Source organism: Apostichopus japonicus, chromosome 7 (genome assembly GCF_037975245.1).
Source record: "Apostichopus japonicus isolate 1M-3 chromosome 7, ASM3797524v1, whole genome shotgun sequence".
Lineage (NCBI taxonomy): Eukaryota > Metazoa > Echinodermata > Holothuroidea > Aspidochirotida > Stichopodidae > Apostichopus > Apostichopus japonicus.
The window spans coordinates 8,300,155-8,324,376 of record NC_092567.1 but is presented as its reverse complement, the minus strand read 5'-3'; the positions used below and the strand labels follow the sequence as shown (position 1 = coordinate 8,324,376).

At 39.5% G+C, this 24,222-nt stretch overlaps 1 protein-coding gene across 1 annotated transcript in view; it reads right to left on the bottom strand.

Annotated features, from left to right (window-relative positions):
- LOC139970184 (NLR family CARD domain-containing protein 4-like) overlaps positions 1 to 23,123 on the bottom strand; it is a 43,795-nt gene extending 20,672 nt beyond the window's left edge. Inside the window, exons 1-4 of the mRNA XM_071975823.1 lie at positions 22,931 to 23,123; positions 19,183 to 19,251; positions 17,402 to 17,515; positions 15,665 to 17,160 (exon numbers count right to left, since the gene is read on the bottom strand). Coding sequence (XP_071831924.1) covers positions 15,665 to 17,160; positions 17,402 to 17,426 — 1,521 coding nt within the window. The 5' untranslated portion in view covers positions 17,427 to 17,515; positions 19,183 to 19,251; positions 22,931 to 23,123. The remainder of the gene's footprint in view (positions 1 to 15,664; positions 17,161 to 17,401; positions 17,516 to 19,182; positions 19,252 to 22,930) is intronic.
- Positions 23,124 to 24,222: the final 1,099 nt, after the last annotated feature.

Sequence of the window (24,222 nt, the reverse complement as noted above, 5' to 3'; positions counted from 1 at the left end):
AGAAACTTTAAGCAGTATTATCCTAACCAGGGGCGTATCCAAGATTTTCTAACCCGGGGGGCGCGAATTACTAAGCGGAGCGCCACCATCGGTTGGCGCGCAGCGTACAAGAAAATTCCTGGTTTTGATACCACCCAGAACACCGGAAATGGCACCTCTCGGGCTTGAAATGACCAACCAGATGTACACTTTTGCCTGAGAACCTTGCAAGTATTTCCCGATAGTGTTTTATCCATCCATAACCTTTTTGAAGATTGTCACCAGTCACAAATCATGTTCGACCTCATCTCATGTCCTGTGGATCATTGCTTTTTATAGGTGATTCAACGTCGTGGCCCACAATATCCGTCAGGCTCACTTTTCAAGGTTCCAAGCCCATTACTTGTTCAGAATTTGAAAATTCACATTTCTCGTGAATAAACTCACTTCAAAACATACCCATAATGTTGCACAAAATTTCATCTACGGACAACCAATATAGAAAAACCTTCTTCAACCCCTAACAGACCGGTCAAAATTGCACGAGTAGAGGGAAGTGTGATAAAGAATGTTGGTCAGAAATTTTCGAAAATTCAGACACAGTTAATTTATTGGTGTACAAATATTAAAACCCATGGGCGGCGATCCTGGGGGAAGGGGGGTATATCCCCCCATGAAAATGGGTGGAGGGGATGTAATACACCATATTCCCCCCCCCCCCACCAAATGCCAGGGATAAGAATATTTTCATGCCAACATTTATGCATCATCGTTATTGTCCGGCTCTCTTTTAGCTTCATTTCTTGCCTAACATAAACGCAGTGCGATCTTTTCAAATAAAGCGTCTTTATAAAGCAAGAATACAGTAGTTGACTGTAGGCTTCATTGGCCCTGTAACAACAAAATGTATTATTGCGCCCACGGTATTGATATAGTACATATATGCACCCTCATAGTATTCATATCCATCGAGGTAAATGAATCTGGAGGATTCATGTCAATTGGGCGCGCGCGTACCATGCATGGAGGGTCATGTGATGTGTTCCAGGGTAGCACCAAACTTATATTTCTCTGTAGCAGTTCAAGAATAGTGTTAGTGACTTTGTGAAAGATTTGTCGGTTCGGACATGGGAACTAACGGCATAAGAAGGTACTGGTACTTCATAGCTAATATGCAAACGTTAGACATGCTGGCACAGAACAAGTATATAGATACATTGGGCTTGCAGCGGAAAATGTCGATGTCTGAATTGTATTTCAAGAACGATTTTTTTGTCGAAAAGGATTGTTGAACTGGACGTGTTGCTGTGGGGAAATGTTTAGTTCAGTGCAACCACGGAATTCTCCATGGAGCAGAGCCTAATGCTGCTCGACGGGAATATAGCTATCACGTCAGGCTACAGGCAAGGTTATTGCTAGGTAACGGGTGCACGTCGTCTGCTGTTCTAAGCACGCATACACATTTACGTACTAGTTGGGTGAAATCATCATGCGTAATGGGGAGAGTAATATATTAGTACCACCCTGGAACACATCACATGACCCTCCATGCATGGTACGCGCGTGCCCAATTGACATGAATCCTCCAGATTCATTTACCTCGATGATTCATATAGGCCCTATAGTAGGCCTACACACGTACATGTTCCCTCGAACAGCTGAGAATCTCATGTATACTACCCAGGGTAATGCTAAATACACGTTTCACCTGGATGCCCTAGCAATCGGTACCTAGGAATGTAACTATGTGTAATTGTGTATTGCATGTGTATAGGCCTATAATAGCCTGCATGAGGCCATTTTCTTCATCGAATAATATAAAAGAGCTCTCGAACATTCTAACGTAGCGCCTGAAACAAGATTGACTAGGGCAATTTTCCCAAAATAACACCCGAAATTTTAAAAAAAAAAGTATTTTGGATCCTGATTTTGAGATATTTCGGACATGATATCCCTATTTTAAAGTTGGGTATATGCCGCTTGGAAACCTCGGGAAGTGCCGTTTCTAGCCATCTAGAGGGTTTGTTAATCCCAAAATTTTCTTGTACGCTTCGCGCCAAAACATGGTGGCGCTACGCTAAGATAGTAAACTAGGTCATATCCCCCCACTCGGAAGTACGGATCGCCGCCCATGTTAAAACCTCTTATAACGGCTATCATAAAACTTGGTTGAAGGAAATGAAAAAAAATAGCAGATATTTCCGAAACCGAACCCTGCACACATAGGCGTAGGAGGCGGGGGGAGGGGGGGGGGGGCTGCAGCCCTAATTCGCCATTTCCAATGTAAAAGAGAGCTTTGACATAATTGGACCTCCATGCCTTTTTCTCCATCTACGTAAGACATTTCGTTGTTTACGTTAGCATCCCGCGGTACACTGCGCAACTTTCACGGACCGTACGGTACACGATGGCATGCGATGTAGGGTAAATAACCGATGCTTGTTTATATGATATTGACCATAACATGTTGAACGCGGGCAAGGCGCGCAAAAAATTTTGGTTATTTTTTCGGGCAAGTCGGACAGTTTTGAGGCTGTTCATCCTGGAACGCCATTTTCATGCTCACTGATATGATGTGATATCTGCTGCGGTTGCTTTACAAATTCGAAGAGGCGCGTAGTGAGGAATTGCCAAGGGAGGGGCGAAGCCTGTAGGCAAATTATCTAAGCGTAGTGCCACCATAAGTTGGCGCGAAGCGTTCAAGAAAATTTTGGCCGAAAGATCGCTGGGAACGACACTTCCTGGGCCTTGTAAGTTGCATCTAAGCACTTTCTATTTTGAAATTACTGGCGATATCATCAAAAAAATATGCTGAAGGGGGGGGGGGCGGTCGCCCCCTTCCCGAAATGCGTCATGTTCCCCGACGACACGGTCGAGTTCGAGACCAGCCACAGTTGGTTTCATAGCACAATTCTACAATTGTTTAAGGCGTATATACACACACACGCGTTATGATAGACCATATATAGTATATAGATCATGAGTGAGAGAGGAAAAATGGAAACGTCAAAAATGGTGTTGTCGGTGTAAGGGGTAGGGTAAGGCAAACGCCCCTTCCGAAATCCTTGATCCGTCACTGGCTACCCTGTGTATATAATAGGGACCAGCGCTGTAATGATGTCACTGTTCCTCTTTCTCTTCCCGGTGTCTTGGCGTTTTTTTTCTACTCCCTCTTTTTCTCTCTTTCTTCTTTTTCTTTTCCCTTCCTTCCTCTTCTCCTCCTCTTTTTTCCCCTCTTTTTTCCTTTTTCTTCTCCTTTTTTCTCTCCTCCTTTTCTTACCCGGGGGGCGCGCGCCCCCAACGCTCCCCTGGATATGCGCCTGCTAACAATCCGGTGTTACCACCCGCCACTATATCGGTTAGTAGCGTTCGGGGGTGGGAGTGGGGATTTAAATGCATTTGTCTATGGAACGTGAAAAGGGCAAACTTATTTCGTTGCTAAGTTTAACGTAAGTCTAGACAACGACGTAAGTTTAGACAACGGAATTTTAGACATATACGTGAGTTTGAGCAACAGCATGGTGAAACAGCAGCAACAACTTTAGTTTAGGCAACAACAAACTTAGATTAGACAACGAAATCAGTTTGCCCTTTTCGCGCTTACGTTGTTGCTATCGGCGCTGTTCAACAATTGCTTTACCACATGGGCTTCATATGATTACTGTACGCAGGGGGTTGGTTCTTGCTGCCTGGGTTTAGGAAAACAGTCCCGTGGACAAGGCCGCCTTTGTTCTTCGCATATACGGGAAGTTTCTAGAGGAGCAAAGTGGGCGGAGTCAGCTCATGTATGTAGCATGGTGGAGAGCGTTTACCGGTTTGTCCACCAGGAATGTTGAAATTAGACAAGAAGTTGGCGGATTTGATATGAGAGAATAGAGTATTACATGTATATAATTAAGTGCTTAGACACGATTGAGGTGTTGGTTATGATATGTAATATTTCATAACTTGGTCTGAACATGACACACAGGTACACAATGTATAAATGAGCACCTTTATCTGCCTCGATTTATTTTAATTCCTCTCCTGACTCTCGAACAGCGAGGATATAGTCTCATGATGAAAATGAAGCTTGCATACCAAGACATGCCTAGATTAGTGAAACTATCTTTCACCTTTTCACCCCCCCCCCCCCTCCCCAACGTCTCCCATCTCCATTTTATACGCTCATTTCAAAGAAAGTGAATGACTTGTAGATTTGAGGCCTAAGTTAGCGCTGAGGAAGTATCGTACATGAAATGTGTAGCATTCGTTCATTTTGCTCTGTTCTGAGTTACTGTGTACCTGCAGTGTTAGAACACACTTACAGTAAGTCCATGCAAACATATATGCAATCGTCGTGTAATGTTTACTTGTAACGGCGATAAAAATCTGAATATATACAGTATCACGCTACTCACAGTATGTATATAGCCTTCCGTCACTCGATATTTACATAACAAACAAACAGTTTACTATATCACTGATATAGTTATATGTTGATACTTTGATCCTGTATGCATATACGTACAGTATGCAAACACATAAACTACATATAATAACGAGGGGGCTCCCTAATTATAACAGGGTTCTCTCTCGAAGACAGATGTCTAATTACAGTACGGAGCTCAATATGCAACAGCTCCTTAATTATAGCAGGGAGATATCTCAGTAACAGCTCCCTAATTATAGCAGGGAGCTCTTCTCAGTAACAGCTTCCTAATTATAGCAGGGAGCTATTCTTAGTGACAGCTCCCTAATTATAGCAGGGAGCTCTATATGTAACAGCTCCCTAATTATACCAGGGAGCTCTATATGTAACAACTCCTCAATTATAGCAGGTAGCTCTTCCCAGGGACAACTCCCTAATTATAGCAGGGAGATCTTCTCAGTGACAGCTCCCTAATTACAGCAGGGAGCTCTCTATGTATAACAGCTCCTCAATTATAGCAGGTAGCTCTTCCCAGGGACAACTCCCTAATTATAGCAGGGAGATCTTCTCAGTGACAGCTCCCTAATTACAGCAGGGAGCTATCTATGTATAACAGCTCCTCAATTATAGCAGGTAGCTCTTCCCAGGGACAACTCCCTAATTAAAGCAGGGAGCTCTTCTCAGTGACAGCTTCCTAATTATAGCAGGGAGCTATTCTCAGTGACAGCTCCCTAATTATACTGTACCAGGGAGCTCTATATGTAACAGCTCCCTAATTATACCAGGGAGCTCTATATGTAACAGCTCCTCAATTATAGCAGGTAGCTCTTCCCAGGGACAACTCCCTTATTATAGCAGGGAGCTATTCTCAGTGACAGCTTCCTAATTATAGCAGGGAGCTCTTCTCAGTGACAGCTCCCTAATTATAGCAGGGAGCTCTATATATATGTAACAGCTCCCTGATTATGATTAATTAATTACAATTATAATATACACTCATTATATATCATGACAGATCAAGTTATACCAAAGAACTCAGTGACAGCTCCCTTTCTCTTCATTCCGTGACAGTTCCTTGCAAGGTATGAAGCAACACCTTTATGATTAATTAATTACAATTATGATTTACACTCATTACTGTATATATTATGACAGATCAAGTTACTGCAAAGTACTCAGTGACAGCTCCCTTCTCTTCATTCCGTGACAGTTCCTTGCAAGGTATGGAGCAACACAGACACTACATTGTATGGCCCGATAGTCATGTACTACAGCTCTCTGCAGGGGTCATAGACAGGTGCGTGCGCAGGATTGAAAAAGTGGAGGACATATTCAAACTTGCCCATTGATGGATTAAGTTAGGAACCTGAACCATTCCAAAAAGGACTAGATGTGAACCAAAGATTTCATAAATGAGAGGATGATGCCCCGTGGTCATTCAAGCCGACTATCACGTAGCGGGTCTAGGGTCCAACCACCCTCCCCACCCCCAATAAAAGTTCAGACGTCAATTGGTGCATTTTGAGGCGTATTTAGAATATAAATGTCATCCATATAAGTAGTTCTAAGCGCAAGGCTTTGCTAATACATATTTTTTAAGGTTGAAAAGAGACAGGGATTACTGTAGCAGTGGTGTAATTATGCACCGGCTGAACGCCACAACAATTCCGTGAAGGAAGATGGGCGGTCGACCACCCTTCCCCCCTCCCCCTCCCCCTCCCCCTTTGGCTTGCCATTGTTTGTAGAGAATATACCATACACAAGGGTTATCGTTAACTGTCGTTACTTAATATATTATAATAATAATAATGAACCGTACTTATATTGTTGACAATTGTTTACGACAGATTTTCTTAGTTAGTATTGCTTGCCTATACAAGCTATATTATGTGGTCTGACCGAATGACGTCATATTTGAAAACTGTGTATGTAATGGGTCAAAATGCTGACTGGAAATTGAATAAAACAATCGTCCCAACCTTAAACTTAAATGACTTCTCACATCACTTTACAATAGCAAGCCTAAAAAAGAGTCTATATAGGTAGGGATTGCTAGGGTGTAATGGACCTTCCTTCAGAAGCAATCATTCGATTTATAAAGGGATTTAATTGGTTTTCTTGGTGGTGTCCGACATAAATGGTACTGCTACGGTTGAATCTTTTCTTCCTGATTAATAACAAATTTTACTCTGCAGATCAAGGTATTTACGTTTTCTCTTTTTTTAAAGAATTCCTCAAGCGGCTGAGTGACCAATATATTAGTGAACTTTGTATGATGTATAGGGCCAGAGACTGTGATTCGTATCTGTCCATGACGTATACCCAACCATTCATAAATTCATGTTCACCTTTACATATCAGGCGCGTATCCAGGATTTTCTAACCCGGGGGGCGCGAATTACTATCTAAGCGGAGCGCCACCATAGGTTGGCGCGGAGCGTACAAGAAAATTTCTGGTTTTGATACCCCCCAGATCACCGGAAATGGCACTTCTCGGGCTTGAAAATGAGCAACCAGATGTACACTTTTGCCTGAGAACCAAGTATTTCCCAAAAGTTTATTCCATCCATAACCTTTTTGAAGATTGTCACATTGACACATCATGTTCGACCTGATTGCATGTCCTATGGATCATTGCTTTTGTAGGTTATTCTACGTCACGGCCCACAATATCCGAAAGCCCCACTTTTCAAGGTTTTAAGCCCATTACTTGTTGAGAATTTGAAAATTCACTTTTCTCGTGAATAAAATCACTTGAAAACATACCCATAATGTTGCAGAAAATTCAATCTATAGACAACCAATATAGAAAAACCTCCTTGAACCCCTAACAGACAGGTCCAAACTGAACGAGTAGAGGAAAGTATGATGAAGAATGTTGGTGAGGAAATTTTCGAAAATTCCGACACAGTTAATTTATTGGTGTAGAAATATTGCAAGCTCTTATAATGGCTTTTACAAAACTTGGTTGAAGGAACAGAAAAATAGCAGATATTTCCGATATCAGGTATATCGAAACCGAAGACTTCACTCATAGGCGTAGGTCCCGTAGGAGGCGGGGGCTGCAGCCCCCCCCCCCAATTGTTTTCCCATTTTTTTTGGGCACCTACTGAAAGAAAAATAAATAGCAATGAATAGCTTAAAATGATCTCCTTGGTAATTGAAATAAAGTTGTAAGCTTGGCCGACATTACTACTGTAAAAGAGAGTTTTGACATAAATGGATCTGTATGGTTTTTCTCCATCTACATAAGACATTTGGTTGTTTACATTAGCATCCGGCGGTATACTGTGCAACTTTGACGGACCGTGCGGTACACGATGCCATACAATGTAATGACCGATCTTGCCTATATGATATTGGCATCGACATGTTGAATGCGCGCTTTGCGCGCGAAAAATTTTGGCTTTTTTTCGGGCAAGTCATTACAGCCCCCAAATCCAATCTGGCTCCTACGCCTTTGACTACACACATTGACAGTTTTTGAGGCTGTACATCGTGGAACATGCATTTCAATGCTCATTGATATGATGTTATATCTGCTCTTTGCTTTACAAATTCGAACAGGCGTGTAGCGAGTAATTGCCAAGGGAGGGCGAAGCCTGTAGGCAAACTATCTAAGCGAAGCGCCACCATGAGTTGGCGCGAAGCGTACAAGAAAAATTTTGGCCGAAAATGCCTCCCAGATCGCTGGTAATGACACTTCCCAGGCCTTGTAAGTTGCATCTAAGCATTGTCTATTTTGAAATTACTAGCGATGTCATAAAGAAAATTTGCTCGGGGGGGGGGCGGTCGCCCCCTTCCCGAAATGCGTTATGTTCCCCGACGACTCGGTCGAGTTCAAGTACATTAGTGAGAGAGGAAAAACGGAAACGTCAAAAATGGAGTTGTCGGGGTAAGGGGTAGGGTGAGGCGCACACCCCCTCCGTAATCCTTGATCTGTCACTGGCTACCCTGTGTATATAATAGGTATCTTTCTCTTCCCGAGGTCTTGGCTATCTTCTACTCCCTCCGTTTCTCCTTTTTCTCTCTTTTTTCTTTTTCTTTTCCCTTCCTTCCTCTCCTCCTTTTCTTTTTCCCCTCCTTTTCCCTTTTTTCTTCTCTTTTTTTTCTCTCCTCTTTTCCTTACCCGGGGGGCGCGCGCCCCCAACGCCCCCCCCCCCCTGGATACGCACCTGCATATAGAACATTTACGCACAAGGTAATTTAAACCATAATTCACTGAAAATGTATTTATACCCTCTCATGTGTATGTATCTGGTTGATGATTATTCATGAGTTGCTGATTATATTGTTTACTATTTAATACTTTAAATCCTCTTTTTATTTGTTTTTCTTTGTTTTTCATTCCCATCCATTTTTCCGTTGTTCATATAATATACTTGTATAATAATGCTTTATATATAAAATTATACATTGTTTGACTCCAGCTGAACTTAAACGAGTAAGTTATTGTTGTTTTGTTTGTGCATTGCATTTATACTTACACTATTACACTAAGGATGTTGTAGTACTACTCCGTATGTAAAGTACCTGTTAGAATTGAAATCTAAACCACGCTACCTATTAGTTTGGTATCTCGGTACATGTTATCACGAAGCAGTGTTTTGCTCCCAAATGTCTCAGGAAACAGTGTGTGTTAACTAACCCTCCTCTTCCTGGGGTCTGGAACGACTTGTCTGTTTGTTTGATGTGGTTAGTATTTACATACAATGCGCTAGTTGTACACAGTTTCCATAGTACAAAGTAAGCCTATATTTCATATACGATGAAAAACGTGACCCACTACATGGAGCCACACATGGAGTCACATATGTAGTGGAATTACTAGGGATGGGATGGTGATGGGGGCGTGATGGTTAAAGACAGTGCTTGTTCTATCTTTCCTCACATTCAGTGCATAGCCATGCACACGCAGTAGTTTAATATCATGGAATTGGATTGCGTTGAAGACGGAGTGTTCTTGTGACGTGAATTAGTATAATAACACAATTAAAGGTGATATTCGTTGTACCGACAGACCGAATACCTGGAGTGTCAAAGGGAGGTGTGTGAGTCGGAAGGGGCGACTGGAGGGAAGAAGAGGGAGGGGGTGCATTATCACACCTTCCTTTAGTTCACTTGTTAGATCAAGACATTCCTCAGTGTCGAGGACACCATGTCCACTCATCTACGGTTGTAGGCTACTTTAAGGCATCACTGAGTCATTCGGCTGGATCCTTTGTCAGCCAAACAATACGAGGTAATCAAATGTTCCATTTTTAATGAAATTCATATTTTCAGCAAACGTTTGGTGACGACATTTCGAGATAATCGTGAAAACTTCATGACAAACGTTACGATTTCTATAAGGCGTGGAAGGTTGCGATATCATTCTAAATTGTTCTATAAGAAAAATCAAATATCAGAAATAAAACCACAAAATGTCAACATGTAAAGTCGTTTTTGTTTTCGAAAATAATAGTCAAAAGTCGAGGTATAAGCAGGGTTAATTCGACCAAGAATGTTTAAAAAAAAATTCTGGGATCAATGTTCCTTCTGAGCAACCCTCAGATATTATATTGCGTACTTGGTAATAACAGTCGGAGCGGATGTTGACACCTGGTACAGATAAAACCAACAGAAAAAAAGGAAACCTAGGCAATAATGTTTCATACTATAATGTTTATCTCTATTCCAGCTTCGATAATTTCAATTTTCAAGGGGTGGCAGACAAATATTTGAGGGCCTATTGCCCTCTCCTATAGACCCTTCTGCCCTCCATTATGATACAAGATTAGTCTCTGTACAGAGTAAGTAAATCTTAGATTTTGTATTAACGTCATATTTGCGTATTGAGAGAGTAAAAGTACACCCGGTCCGGTTTTACACTGAAGTTCAGTTACTGCCCAGTGTATATGACTGGGGGTGGCAGACAAATACTTGAGGGCCTATCCCCTCCCCTAGCTACCCCTCTGCTCCTGCCCTTCATTATGGTACAGTATTACTTCAGTTGCTGTCCAGTGTACTGTATATGACTACTCTTGTAGAAAAGAGTTGCCTCCATAGCATTGCAACAAGAGCTCACTGAAACACGTCATTCACAGGACCTGAGACACTTGATAAAGATGTCTCGTTAAGCATCGGTCGTTGATTTCAGTAGCTTACGTCTAGAATGACTATATAAGCTGCTGTTATACGCTTGACATGAGCGAAAGACTTGTGACTTGACTTGACAAACATTTGCTTGGTGAAGATACTGATAAACTCGGCTCCAAGAGTTCAGCTAACAGTAACATTTAGATCAATAACGTGTCATCTATTGTAATTTGATGATACACTATTAAAGCAATATATGTTTTTCAGTCGTATAAACAAGTGATTTCCGTAAAAAAAAAAAAAAAACGAAACGTGTTTCATTAGTGACATATCAGAACATGAGAAAAGGGGACTTTTCAAATAACAGGGCTTCCCGTTCTTTAAATGTTGTTCGGTTTTGCTTCTTAATATGAATATACTTATTCTCGTACCTATCTTTCGTCAACATAAACTTACTAAACAAAGAAATGTTATTAATATTAACATATATTTTCCCATATACTGTAACCTACCTTTCCTATTTAGGAACTTGCTCGCCTACCGTTATCGCTATTTACTTGGTCTGTACCACAAACTAAAATTATAACGTACTTTGCTACCGTTGTATGACAGTCACTGTTTACACAACAAACAACAAATATAAAGATCTTAAGAAATTTTGCCCGTGGCATCGTATAATTGTTTCATAGTTAGTTGATATTATCATTATTACGATATATGACTATACTGTATATCTTTATAGATTGAAGATAAGATGATTCAGTTCCATTGCGTATTAAATCAGTGTTTCCCTAATTTTATCCCCCCACAAACCTCCTGTGGATGTCAGAGTTGTCCACGAACCTCCAACTTTTTGAGACACGATCTGATTCATTATTATACTATGATACACATCATAGTGCTTCGAAAAAGATCAAGTTTAAGTTCAGCTCTCTATCTTCAAGACGTACTGTCATGCGTACACCAACTTCACCAAAGTCATGCGGCCTGTTTCTGTTTCATAATTCAGTTATTTATCACACTGCTATTGCAATATATGCGTATGGTACGTGAAAAGAGTTTGTCGGTAGGTACGATGTTTGTACATTTACTAAATTATATGATATATCAGATTTTAGTTCAACAAAAAGTAATCTAGTTTTGACTTTCAGAGATATCTCACGAACCCCCTGGGATGGACTCATGCACCCCAGTTAGGGAACCCCTGTATTAAATCATCTGGTTTAAAAAAGATGGATAACGAAGCTGCTTTTTTTTCTCACTGGGAAAGGAGGAACATATTCTAGATGCGTCCCGATGATTTTTTTAGGGCAGCTTTAAAGGGCCATCAAGATAAACAAAAATTCCCTAATAAATTGGCCTTTTCTAAAACAGATAGGCTAACAAAATATAATTCCGGAGCTAACAGCACCGATTAGTTTCATTCTGGTCATCTAAACGGCATATGTTACAGACTTGATACACCCAAGCAGCAAAAGCCACACACAAAGATGTCGTGTGAGAAAGGTAAATGTTACAGCCAGTCTGCATATGTGATAAAATCTACAAATAACTAAACCAACTGTATACAAATACGTTTCATTGTAGTGCGCGCGTGAAGGTGAAATTTAGTTAGGTGTAATTGATATTCAAAGGAGGGGTCTTTGTTACAGCAACCCTTTTGAAGTTATTTCGGTCACGGATAAGCCAGTTCGGCGTTTGGTCCTTTAACATACAGTAGAACAATGGTAGGCTATATTTATGAACAGAACTCTAGCTAGTATGCGCCTGCAATATAAGCGAAGAAGTTATGACTAAAACCATCACAGATTAATCGGACAACCAAGCTCATTAACGGTTGTCATTAACAACATATATGCATGTTCCGGACGTCACAAAGAATACCCAGTCCTGGACACTGATTGGTTAACTTGAACACCATGTTAACGTTACTGTATCCTCGTCATAGAAATTGAACTAGGAAAAATGCTGACACAGTTTATCGCCGTTTGTTTAAGCAGTGAAGCCTTGAAAAAAGTGAGGGCGCTTTGTAGTGTTCGGAAAGAAGCCAGATAATTTGTAAGTCTTTCACATATGCATTGTGCATTCGACTTTGTAACTGAATTTTATTTTACCCAGTTTTTGAAAGAGTTGGTGTACTGTACTTTGCACAACAGAGACATGTTATGGCAACCAGAATAGTATGTATACTCCTGATTTAAGAACCAACTTTGACACCTTTTTTTATCTCCTCTAATGACTCGAGTAAGTAGAGTGTCTGTGCAACTTTTAATGTCTGAAAAGTGTCAATTTCGGTATCTGAGAGACATATGGCAAAAAATTTTCTTGCTTGTATTATTTTAGGGATCCACTCAAATAGTGTCATAGTTGTCCTGAAAAATGCCGTGAACAAGCATTCCTCCGTCCTCCCCACTCCCTTTCCACACACAGTACGCTATTCTGGCATGTGGATATACCGTTAGAGATCCAGTCTTAATGTTAATGAGGTGTAACATTTTTTGTCATTAGGCTCTAGTCATATCGCATCCGAAAGGACAGCCGTGGCCGGTCTAGGGCCTAGGCTAATTATATCCAGGGTCATGTGAATCACAATACAGCAGCTGAGCAGACGATACTAGTAAAGTAATTATATTCCTATGTAATTGCTTCTACTATCGCTTCCTAAGAATTACCTATGAAACTATGAAATACCACATATTTGTCACCCAAATGCGGCACAACGATATCACCATTTTGAATGAATTATGTCAACTTTATCTCTTTAGTTATGTCAAAGACGTAGTTTTGGTATTACGCGCCGGTGCTGTCTTCCCTTACAAGCAAAGCGCCACCAGTTGGGTGGGTGGCTTCAGTATATGTCGCATGACGTCATTCTCCCTACTTCAATTTCTATATGATCCTTGCCTAGTTAGCGAAATTGTATGAAATATACGGTGATTTACACCGAAGGCCTAATGTCAGATTAATCTAACAAATACAATGTAGAATTACTGTAGTCTATCATTGAACAAATGAAACACCTTCCAGTGTATTAAAATATCCTAGTTGATTTCCTGACCCTGGTTCATCATCATCCAAAACAAGTAATATACACCATATACTGTAGGCCTACGTACAGAGCAGCTAGCTGTAGAAACTAACTATGACTGTGTAATATATACTACCAAGCCACTACGGGCTACCACTCTGCCTATAGATAATCACTCTGTAGTGATTACAATGGTATAATGGACCTTCTGTCAGCTACAACTAACAATCCAGTGTTACCATCCTCCACTTTATAGGAAAACACAAATTTAACCTACTGTAATATGTCACAATTGTCAACAACCATGACACCAATAATGTTGAAACCAGACAAGCACTTTGAGGATCAGCAATTAGTAGAATAAAACATTACATTATTATAATTAAGAGCGGAGCAACGATTGAGGAGTATGCAAAAATGAGTGATATCCCTAGATTTGGTCTCTGCAAATGCAACCTGTATACGAAATATAAGCATTTCTTTTGTACCTGCAGAGGTACACCTCAGTACACCTGAGCCAATACAGCATGACAAGTTGTCTACAGGGGGAGGGGGAGCAAGGAAGGGACTGATTGAAATTATTAACATATTTCACTTGTAACGGCAATACACATCTGAATATTGATGTTACACTCAAACGTTTTTCACATTTTGTTTAATCGTGAAATTATTAAATTACACTCACTTATGTCACACAATTCACGGTATTTATTTAGCCTTCAAGAACCATATCAATCGATATTTACATAACAAACAAACACTTTACGATATCACTGATCAGCTGATATTGTTATCTGTTAATACTTTGATCCTGTACAATGCTATATTCGCGTCTTCTATACTTCTACGCAGCAAAAACGAAACATTGATAATGACGGGGGGCTTTGTGTAACACCAATGACCTCTCTCCGTGACAGCTGCCTAATTATACCAGCGTGCACCCTTTGTGACGGCTGCCCAATTCATACAAGGGAACCCTTTTTGTGACATCTACTATTAATACCAGCTTCAGGGGTATACCAGGGAGCTCTATTTGTGACAGCTCATATTATTACTAAGGGGCTCTGTTTGTGACAGCTCCATATGGGACTTCTCTCTGTGACAGCTGGCTACTAATACCATGTAGCCATCTCTGTGACCGCTCCCTAATAATACAAAGGAGCACTCTCTCTCTCCTTCTGTGACAGCTGTATATTAATATACGCATGATGAAATGTTCCACATGTACCTAAGTATTTGCTCAAATATCAATCATACTAAATACTGCACTAGTAATACTGTTGAGAAGATAACAGGCTACATATTTCATTGCAAAGAATACACTTTGGTCATTCACCTCTCTCAACATTTCCTGATGTGTATTACCATACCATGTATTAACATACCATTCTTTTTCAATTTGAATTAGTAATGTCAGACGACCAGGAATGATGATGATGTATTACTATATCGGTGACATCACTAATACGTCATCAACAACATTTTTTAAAGAATGCGTTACCATGCAATGTGTGAAAATATACTTTCTTAATTGGTGTACTTTTTTGGCTTTTTGTTCAATTATACTGTTTTATTTTGATAGAAGAACTGCCAAGTGACTGTTTCGATCACCCCATTGTAAATTATCGATTATACCGACCATGTATTGGTATTAATGATAACTGATGTTACATTGTGTTAATGGGGTAACTTAAACGATTAAACAATTTCCTCCAACATATATGGCTTGTTGTTCCAGGTTTAATTCAATCATTTGAAGCATTTAACATTTATTTAAAATCTTTGAAGACTAGCTTTTTATTCTTATGGAAGAATCTGAAATTCCAAACATTAACACTCCATGTGTTTATGTTGAAGTATATGTTCAATATTCTCAATACTACATCAGTTTGATTAGAGTTTTAGCGCAATTTGGCACATGTAGAGATTATTCTGATTGGTTTAAATATATGACATCCTTTGCAATTATCCTCAATTCACCACTGTATATTCATTAGCTAGGAAAACCATCCATCTTCTTTAAACCTAAATGTTTATGATTTAAAGTAGCTGAAATAATATAGTGTCGATGACAGTCAATGGAACACAAAACCATTATAAAAAGTACAGGTAAACAGTTCCTAATAGGTAATAAGTGTAAAAGGCTGTTTATTTATTAGCTAACTTACATTATTTTTAGATGCAATCTGCAACAACTGTGTCATCGATCTTTGAAGAAGAGCGCTGTCGCCTTTCTGTATATCAACTCTACGCGAGCAGAGCTTTTTCACCGAATCCATAATGTCGTTGACTTCACCAGTTTGTTCCAGGATAGAGAGGATGGCAAACTTATCCCCGTCTGGTAATTCCTTCAAATGGTTGATGAGTTTCTTTCCAGCATTGGGGTCCAGACCACAGGCAAATCTAAACAGGTACTGAAGATCAAATGGATCTAAGAACCTGAGCATATCGGAGAGATCGTGTGCGTTCTTTACAAGAGTGACAAGGTGGTGGGCTGCATACCATTCACAGAATAGTTTATGATAAAAACGGACCATCGTTGTGAACAACACATTGTCTCCAGTAGAAACATCGCTCACTTCATCTTCTTCGACCAAAATGCCAATTGAAATATACTGGTTATAAGATTCTGGCCCGACTCTTTGACAAAATTCAGTCTTAATCCATGACAACTGTTGGTTTTTCTTGTTTAATCCTTCGAAAGCTATTTTGTCTAGTTCATGATGTCCCGTTTCATGACAACAGAACTTGTTGCTTTTATTGTCGTAATATTTCCATTTCAGATGGTCGTAAAAACATCTAATCATGTGTTTGAAGAACTGTGTGACAGACTTGAACTTCATGAGGTCTCTCTGATCATGAGCCATGTGGGCAAACATCACGAATATGAGAGGCACGTGGCAAAGATCAGCAAGGATGGAGTTTTCATAGAGCAGTCGTTTTATTTCTGCCACTGCCTCGTCGTTGTTACTTACTACAGCCTTGCGAATGTACTCATTCCTAGCTTTGTCGTCGAATCCTGTTAGTTTGGCCCTCTTAGTTTCTTTTCTAAGACATTCTGGAAGATATCTTGTCGTTAAGCTGACATCAAAGTCTGCAAACAGTTCCATATTGATGATCCTGTGTACATCGTCATCATCATTGCTGTCCCTGCCAGGATACTCGTCATATCCATCCAAAATAATGTGGACAGACGAGCAACTGTGAATGATCTTTTCAATATCATCTTTGGTAACACGGGGTTCGTGAAAGAGAAGAAATGACTTAATCGCCCTGTAGAGAGACTTTACACTTCCAAGTTGTCTTAACCGAAGAAGAATTTGTGTTTCTACATTGTTCATCGGGGAATCCGATACGCCATTGCACCAATCGTAGGCCAGCTGAAGGGTTAACGTTGACTTACCATACCCGGGCTCTCCTTGTATAATGCGTCTCTTGGAATTAAACCGAAAGTCAGTATAAATACTTTTGTAAGATTCCAAACGCTCCCATGATCCTCCGGTGCCTCGCGTTAGCTCTGGTGCCAGACAAACTTCAACGCCCCCTTCTACAAAGACCTTGTCCACACAATAAAGTCTATCTTTTATATATGGTAGGGGTTGAATCGCATCATATTGGACTTTATATGTCCTTTTGAGACCTGCTATCAGAAATTGTTTCTTCTCTAAACAAAAAACAGAAAAATATATGTGTCAATATTCCACGTATGATTAAATTTGACGAACAATAAATTAGTGACACACATGGGAACACGTAAATCTTAATTGTTTATTCGTTACTAATAATACAGTTTTGTTACTGTTCTATTTGTCATTAAGACGACAGAGCGGGGGGGGGGGGCTACATGTTTTACCAAAAGGAAGTAAAGATGCACAAATGACAAAGTCAAAGATTAAGGCATCTACCTTGAAGATCAGGAGTCAGCTCCATTGTCACGTGATTTACTTCAGACAGTCTACGAAGCGTGAAGGGGTCGTGTCAGAACAGCTCCTGCCCATCGTTTCCGTGAATCTGTTTTTCTTCTTAAAAATATGAGAAAAATAGGGAATCTAAATAATTACATTATTCTGTTAACTTTCAAAATGTATACTAATTGTGTTGTTGTTGCACATGGATGGTTCAATGTTTTATTAATAACCAGACAGCAAACCTGCAGTGTGGTTTCAATGATGCTACATCAATAATCTTATATGAATGTGACACACTAGGCTGTAGGGTATGACCATGATGAACAGCATACCTCAATATAAGCAAAAAGCATTGAGATCATATAACAACACAATATTCACATTGGCACCTGAAGACCGAGATGAAAACTTTTCTTGTATATATTCAACATACTGTAGAGATTGATCGCTACCAACTGGCTTCTTCCACTCTATGTGGTACACCTACAAGCCTACATTAAACATGCGTCAGTCAAATGTTAAGCCCCCTCCCCGGTCCCCAAGATTTTGCGTCTGATTTGCCTCTAAAACATCGTACCAGGCTATAGTTAATTTTCGTATACAGCGCCTGGTCATTTTCCCAACGTTACTACATCCAAACCTAAAGTTTTTATTTGGCACTGAATCTTGACAATTGCAAAAATACGCCGGAAAAGTTAACAATGGTACAGTAGCAAAGGTAACATATAGATTATTCAAATTGATATCATTCCAACACATTAAGCACATGTACAAACAGTACAACGTTTCATTACACACATTTGTGCACAGGCATGTATGCAGCAACGTACAGTAAGTTACCGACACACTTAAGTCAATGGAGATTTGGTCAAAACTTCTTGATTCATATCTACGGATGCCCTTTAGCTAATTTCCAATTGCCAACAGCCTCTCCTATTAATGAGGCGTAACACACATGTAATATCATAGGCTGCACTATGGGAGATACTGTACAATAGATTATAAAACAAGGTTTCCACAAGTTGACCACTGGTGACATTTGAACTCCGCAAAAAACAAAAGGATTGTTGAACTAACTACATACTTTATAAGAGGTTGGTCCAAGCTTCCCTTCTTGAAATATGGTGTTTACGATGTTCACAATTTGTGCCATGGTGACCCCAACCTTTGACCTCCACAAAAATCCATAGATATCTTGAACTCAATGTGACACAACTACATACTAAATATGAGATTGGTCCGAGCTTCCCTTCTGGAGATATCGTCATTACAAGGTTTCACAGCTTGACCCCTAATGACATTTGACCTCTAAAGGCAGTAGGCTTTTTCTACTCAAGTTGGTACTTTTACACACCAAATATGATATTGGTCCAAACTTCTATTCAAGAGATATCCTGTTTCCAAGTAAGGTTTCACACACACTCATCTGCCAGCATGATTACAAAGGTTACGATTATCATCGAAACCAAACATGTGCTGGGAAAGAATATTTTATTCCTAGGAGGTGCAATGATTTTACATGAAAATTAGATATCAAGACAATTTCAGCCCAATACCCCTATGATGCCAAACTCAATGCTGGGTGTTACAAGCATGGACAATATACACAGGCTTTTTATACTTGTAAGCGCAGATAATTTAATATATAAATCAGTAATATCTATCCACCGGAATATCTCTTACAAGAGAGTTAAAGAATACAAAAATGGTTAATCTTATGTTAAACTGCCATTTTGTGGAACCTAAAGAGAAAAGTAAATGGTCTGAAACTGACTTACGAGTTGCCCTTCATGTCTTCATCTAGTCCTTGATTGTGTAGTTATGAGTTCATCTGCAGGTTTGTCCAGCTGTCAATTGAATGGGAAAATTCCTGTAAATAGCCTTGCCTGTGTTAAGCAATGAGCTTCAACCACATAATAAAATTCCTTTGATTGTGTGCCGATTATTTGAAATTGAAATTCCATGGTCAGTATACTTGCGACTGACATACAGTATATGCGAAAACGTGTAGAGAGGAAAGGTAAAATTTCTAAAAATAAAATAGCAATTGAGATGAAAAATTCCCAGTGAAGTTAAAAGTTAGCAATCGTTTGAAGATTTAAAACATTCTAGAATTCCCTTACTAGGTTTTCTTCATAATATGTTGTTCTGAAATAACAAAGTTTTGGAATCACAGCCATACGCAAAGTCTGTACACATTCCAGTGTACTGTATCAAGGCCAAGCTTAGAGTGAAATCTTTTGTGTGCACATCCATTCACACAGTCTGTTTACATTCCTGTGTATTGTCTCGTGGCCAAGCTAAGAGTGAGATCTGATCGATGCTGACCAATGTGCCGCACTGACATCACTTCTCGACATAAGTCAGTGTTAGACTCAAATTTTCTGGCAGGACGGGCCAACATTTCAACCACTCTATAAAAGAAACTAAAATTCATCACAGGACAAGGCTTAGGGCGATTGAAAGACAAACAAGAGCCCAAGGGCACTATGGAGTACTAATGGTTCCTTATATATTAGGAAGCAATCACTGTTCTGAAATTGTTATGTGGTCCGATGTACACAGTCACACAATATTATTGCTAAAATATACCACAAATCAACTGTTGGTCCTTTTGAGAACCTGTTGAGGACCAGGTGACTGATATGAGCAAGAGTTGGCTTTTTTTTACAGAACTCACAGAATCATCCTAACTGTTCTTATTAAGAATTTTAACGAAACCAAACAAACCCTTGATCTCTGATAACGTTGCACACAAAGGTTGCAGAGGAGTCAACTTATGTACAATTTAGATCGGAATATGGCCGCAAAAATTCAAATAGTCAACTTAATTTAAAAGAAACTAATACAGGTCAATGGAGGTCAACCTGAGGTCAAAGGTCGCCCAAATGCAGGTCGACTATTGGATTACAATAGCGTAACTTCCAACATCGATGGACATTTGGTTCTTTCTCTCACTATGGGCTATCCACCCACCAAGTTTGGTCATGATCTGTACATCATTTCCTTATTGAGATATCATGTACACAAGTCAAGCGTCACATACACACACACACACACACGCCGAGTTGAATGCATAGGTTCCTAGCTTGGCAAAACGCAAGGAACCAAAAATGATATGACCGGAAGGACTGGATCCCATTTATCACTAACATGTTCCTTTAATGGATGTCATTTAAAAACAGGCATGGGCTTTCAGTACAGGTATATACTGTGTATCTATCTGGTAATCAATATAAGCATGAAATCCCCCATCAGCATCAGGGGAGAAAACTAACATTTGGAAAGAATAGATGACAAAGTAAGTGGAATAAATGTTGAGAAAAGGGAGAAAAGTCGCGTTAAGGGAGGAAAGATAACGCGTTCGGTTAAGGAAACTAACATACTTTTTTTCAAGGGAGGCTCTGACTGCATATTTTGTTTGTATAGTAAGCTGAAGAAACTTGTGTCAGTAATGTATGAAGGAATCTACAGTAGGAAATGTGACTTGGTACCTTATTTGTGTAACTGTCCTTTGATCGGAAAATATAAAGTGCTTGTGAAAAGGCTGGATTGTGTGCATAGGACGTGTGAACATGGGTTAATTTACATGCGTGATATTCAATGTGGTAATGAGAAGATCAATTGAGTTTCTGTTTTAAAGGTGTATGGTAATCATTGTGGGATGGAGCCATCCACACCAACAAAGATTTTGAAGGTATGTCTCATCAATCATGTTATTTTAAATTAATATATCACTTCTATTACTGGTCATGATGGTAGTTTCTCATTGTCTTTTATGTACACATGAATTAATATTTACACATTGGATTTCAGGATAACACTGCTACAGTACCTGTTCTCAAACCAAATCACAGGAAAGAAGGTACCATTTTATGAAACTGTTACAACGGTACACAGAGAAGCAACCTTTGTTGCTGGTCGGAAGGAAACTGAGGAGGGTCCAAAACAGGCACAGGACAATGCAGTCTCGAGTGCAGCAGTACTGGGAAGGGTTTGATACAGGTTGGGGAGCGAATGCAAGACTCCTCAAGGCCTGTTCTGAACATGGACACAGAACAACAATTTAGACAGCCATAGTCAGCTGGACAGATCTGGCATTTTTAAGAAACTTACTCCTCGTCTGTCCTCATGGGGAAAACAATGATTAAGCGTTTCCTTCTTAATGTGTTCCAGGTTTCTTCTTCCTATGCCTAAAACACAAGGAACGCTAGTAAGAAAAAGAAACTCACCTTTTTATTTTCCACTCCAAGCATTTGCTTCATGATAAGTATTGTGTACAAGAATCCCTATATTCTTGTACCATTTTTCAAGTGACTGGAAACTATTTTAATTTACTCACTTATCAGAAAAAAATACTAAACCATCTAATCACAGCCTTCCACAAAATTCTTCCTATGCCAAATTCTAATTACAGGGAAAAACGTCAACAATATGCAGTCCTACCAAGCTGATATTGATAGAACTCAGACCAAACCACCTAGGCCTAATCTTTAATACTTTCAATAATGCATTCCATACCTACCAGCTTTTACTCTTTCCACAGCCTAGATATGCCTTCCTTGGTTCCTCCCCTAAAAACAATACTTTCCTCCCTAAATCAGTTACTAGAGATTCTTTCATTACGAAAAAAAAAATCTTCACACATTGCCCCCAAGTCCCTTGAAAACATGTTATCTTCTTTCACTAAAATCTCCTAAATCACATACTGTAAATATTTACTTCAGTTCTTTCACTACCTAATTTAACTCTTTCCACTTAGGCTAGCCAATATGCCTTCTCTCTTTCTGCTCCTGAGAAATGTTTGCTTCCTCCCCTGAAAAACGTTAGTTTCCTTCCCCTAAAACTTAAGATTTAGGGGCGGAAAGTAACGTTTTTTAGGGGAGGAAACTGACACAGAAACAGGTTAGGAAATTAATGGAAGGGCTAGTGCCATCAGTGATGGGGTCATTATCTGCAGAATAACTATTGAATTCAGCCCATTGCTACTACAACTTCATTAATTATGTTTTATTTTATGGTACTGGGGAATACCATCAATGCATTGCTATCACTGTATCAGTGTCACTTAACTTTTGTAAGTTACATTGTAACATAGTAGTGTGCGCGAAATGTATGCATTGACGTTACTACTAGTACTAGCCTACTATAGTATTAGTACTAGCAGTACTAACTACTATTACGGGATTCCGCGCTATAGCCCCTACTGCCGGTCTTGGGCTGCATCGCGTGACATATATCATTATATTGTATTTTTGGCGGCTAAGTTTGGCCTTACACAATGGTCTTCAGATTACTATTTCCGGATAGAAACGATCTTTATCTGACAAATTAAAAATGAAAGACCGATTTACAGAAGACAACTTTGAATGGGAATGCTTAGTTTAGCGTGCAAAATGTGTACATCATGCGGGTGAAAGTATCGGCTCTAAAAAATTTCATCGCAGTTTCTCTATGCTTGCGAGTATGAGACTAAAATCAATTCTGATATCACACCAAACAAAGATTCCCTTATTTTTATGTTACTTACTTGACTGGGATACCTCTTTTGTCAATTTCAGAAGGAATGACATCTTGAGACGGCCAGTCACAGTTCACGAATAACCACACCCATTCTTGCGTTATCTCAGTTGACGGCCATGTTTCGATTTGAAGTTAGCATACTTGTTGGAAGCGATAGCTTTCCATAAAGGTACCACACCACAACTAGCGTATAGCTCGAAAATGTAACCATAAGTCAGAAGAAAAGAGCTACAATGACCTAAGGTAATGCTTGTTTTAGCATATTTTCAGTTGTCATCATCGTTTTTTCTGCCTTTATGTGAATTATAAACAGCAAAAGTTATTCATCAAAAGCCATGGGCGGCGATCATGGGGGTGACGGGGGGGGGGCATATGTCCCCAATATTTTAGGTGGGGGATATAGTATCTAATATCCCCCCAATATTTGGTGGCATAGTTTTTTGGGGGCTATAAATAGAAAATAATGTGTGAGATTATTTATCCAAACAATACTAGGCGGCGGCTAAAACCTTTATCCAACACATGCTGCATAAGGTAAATGACACTTCGTGGTCGTATAGCAAGTTGTCACTCATGATTATCATAATGTCTGTACATCTCTTGTGTATGAGTGTAAGTACGTACAATCATATATATGATCCACATCGATATGGGTTCACTTGGTTTCCATTTGGCTGTATGTTTCCTGCAAGATTTCTAACAGCAGCCGCGTAGCCAAGGGGTGGGGGGGGGAGGGGGCAAACGGGGCGCATATTTTTATGATATCGCTAGTAATTTCAAAGAAGAAAATGCAAAGATGCAACTTACAACGCCTGGGAAGTGCCATTTCCAGCGCTCTGGGTGGCATTTTAGCAAAAAATTCCTGTTACGCTTCGCGCCAACCCATAGTGGCGCTACGCTTAGATAGTATTCCTTCACGAATCGCCCCTTCCTTGGCAAATTCCGCGCGTCACAATTCTTACTTAATTTCACCAAAAAAACGTCACAGACTTTCACCGAAAGTAGTTTTTACTTTTTTTCAAAATGAATTGCTAATTAGCTAGACGGACTGCATCCGTAATGAAATTTGGTTTGCCGATAAAAAAGGAAAATAGGGCTGTAGCAACCAGTTACTATATACATTTATACATTTACATATAGGCCTATATATATATATATATATATATATATATATATATATATATATATATATATATATATATATATATATATATATATATATATATATATATATATATATATATGTATATATACAAAATATCACAATTTTTTCGAACAATTTTGGGGATGAAAGT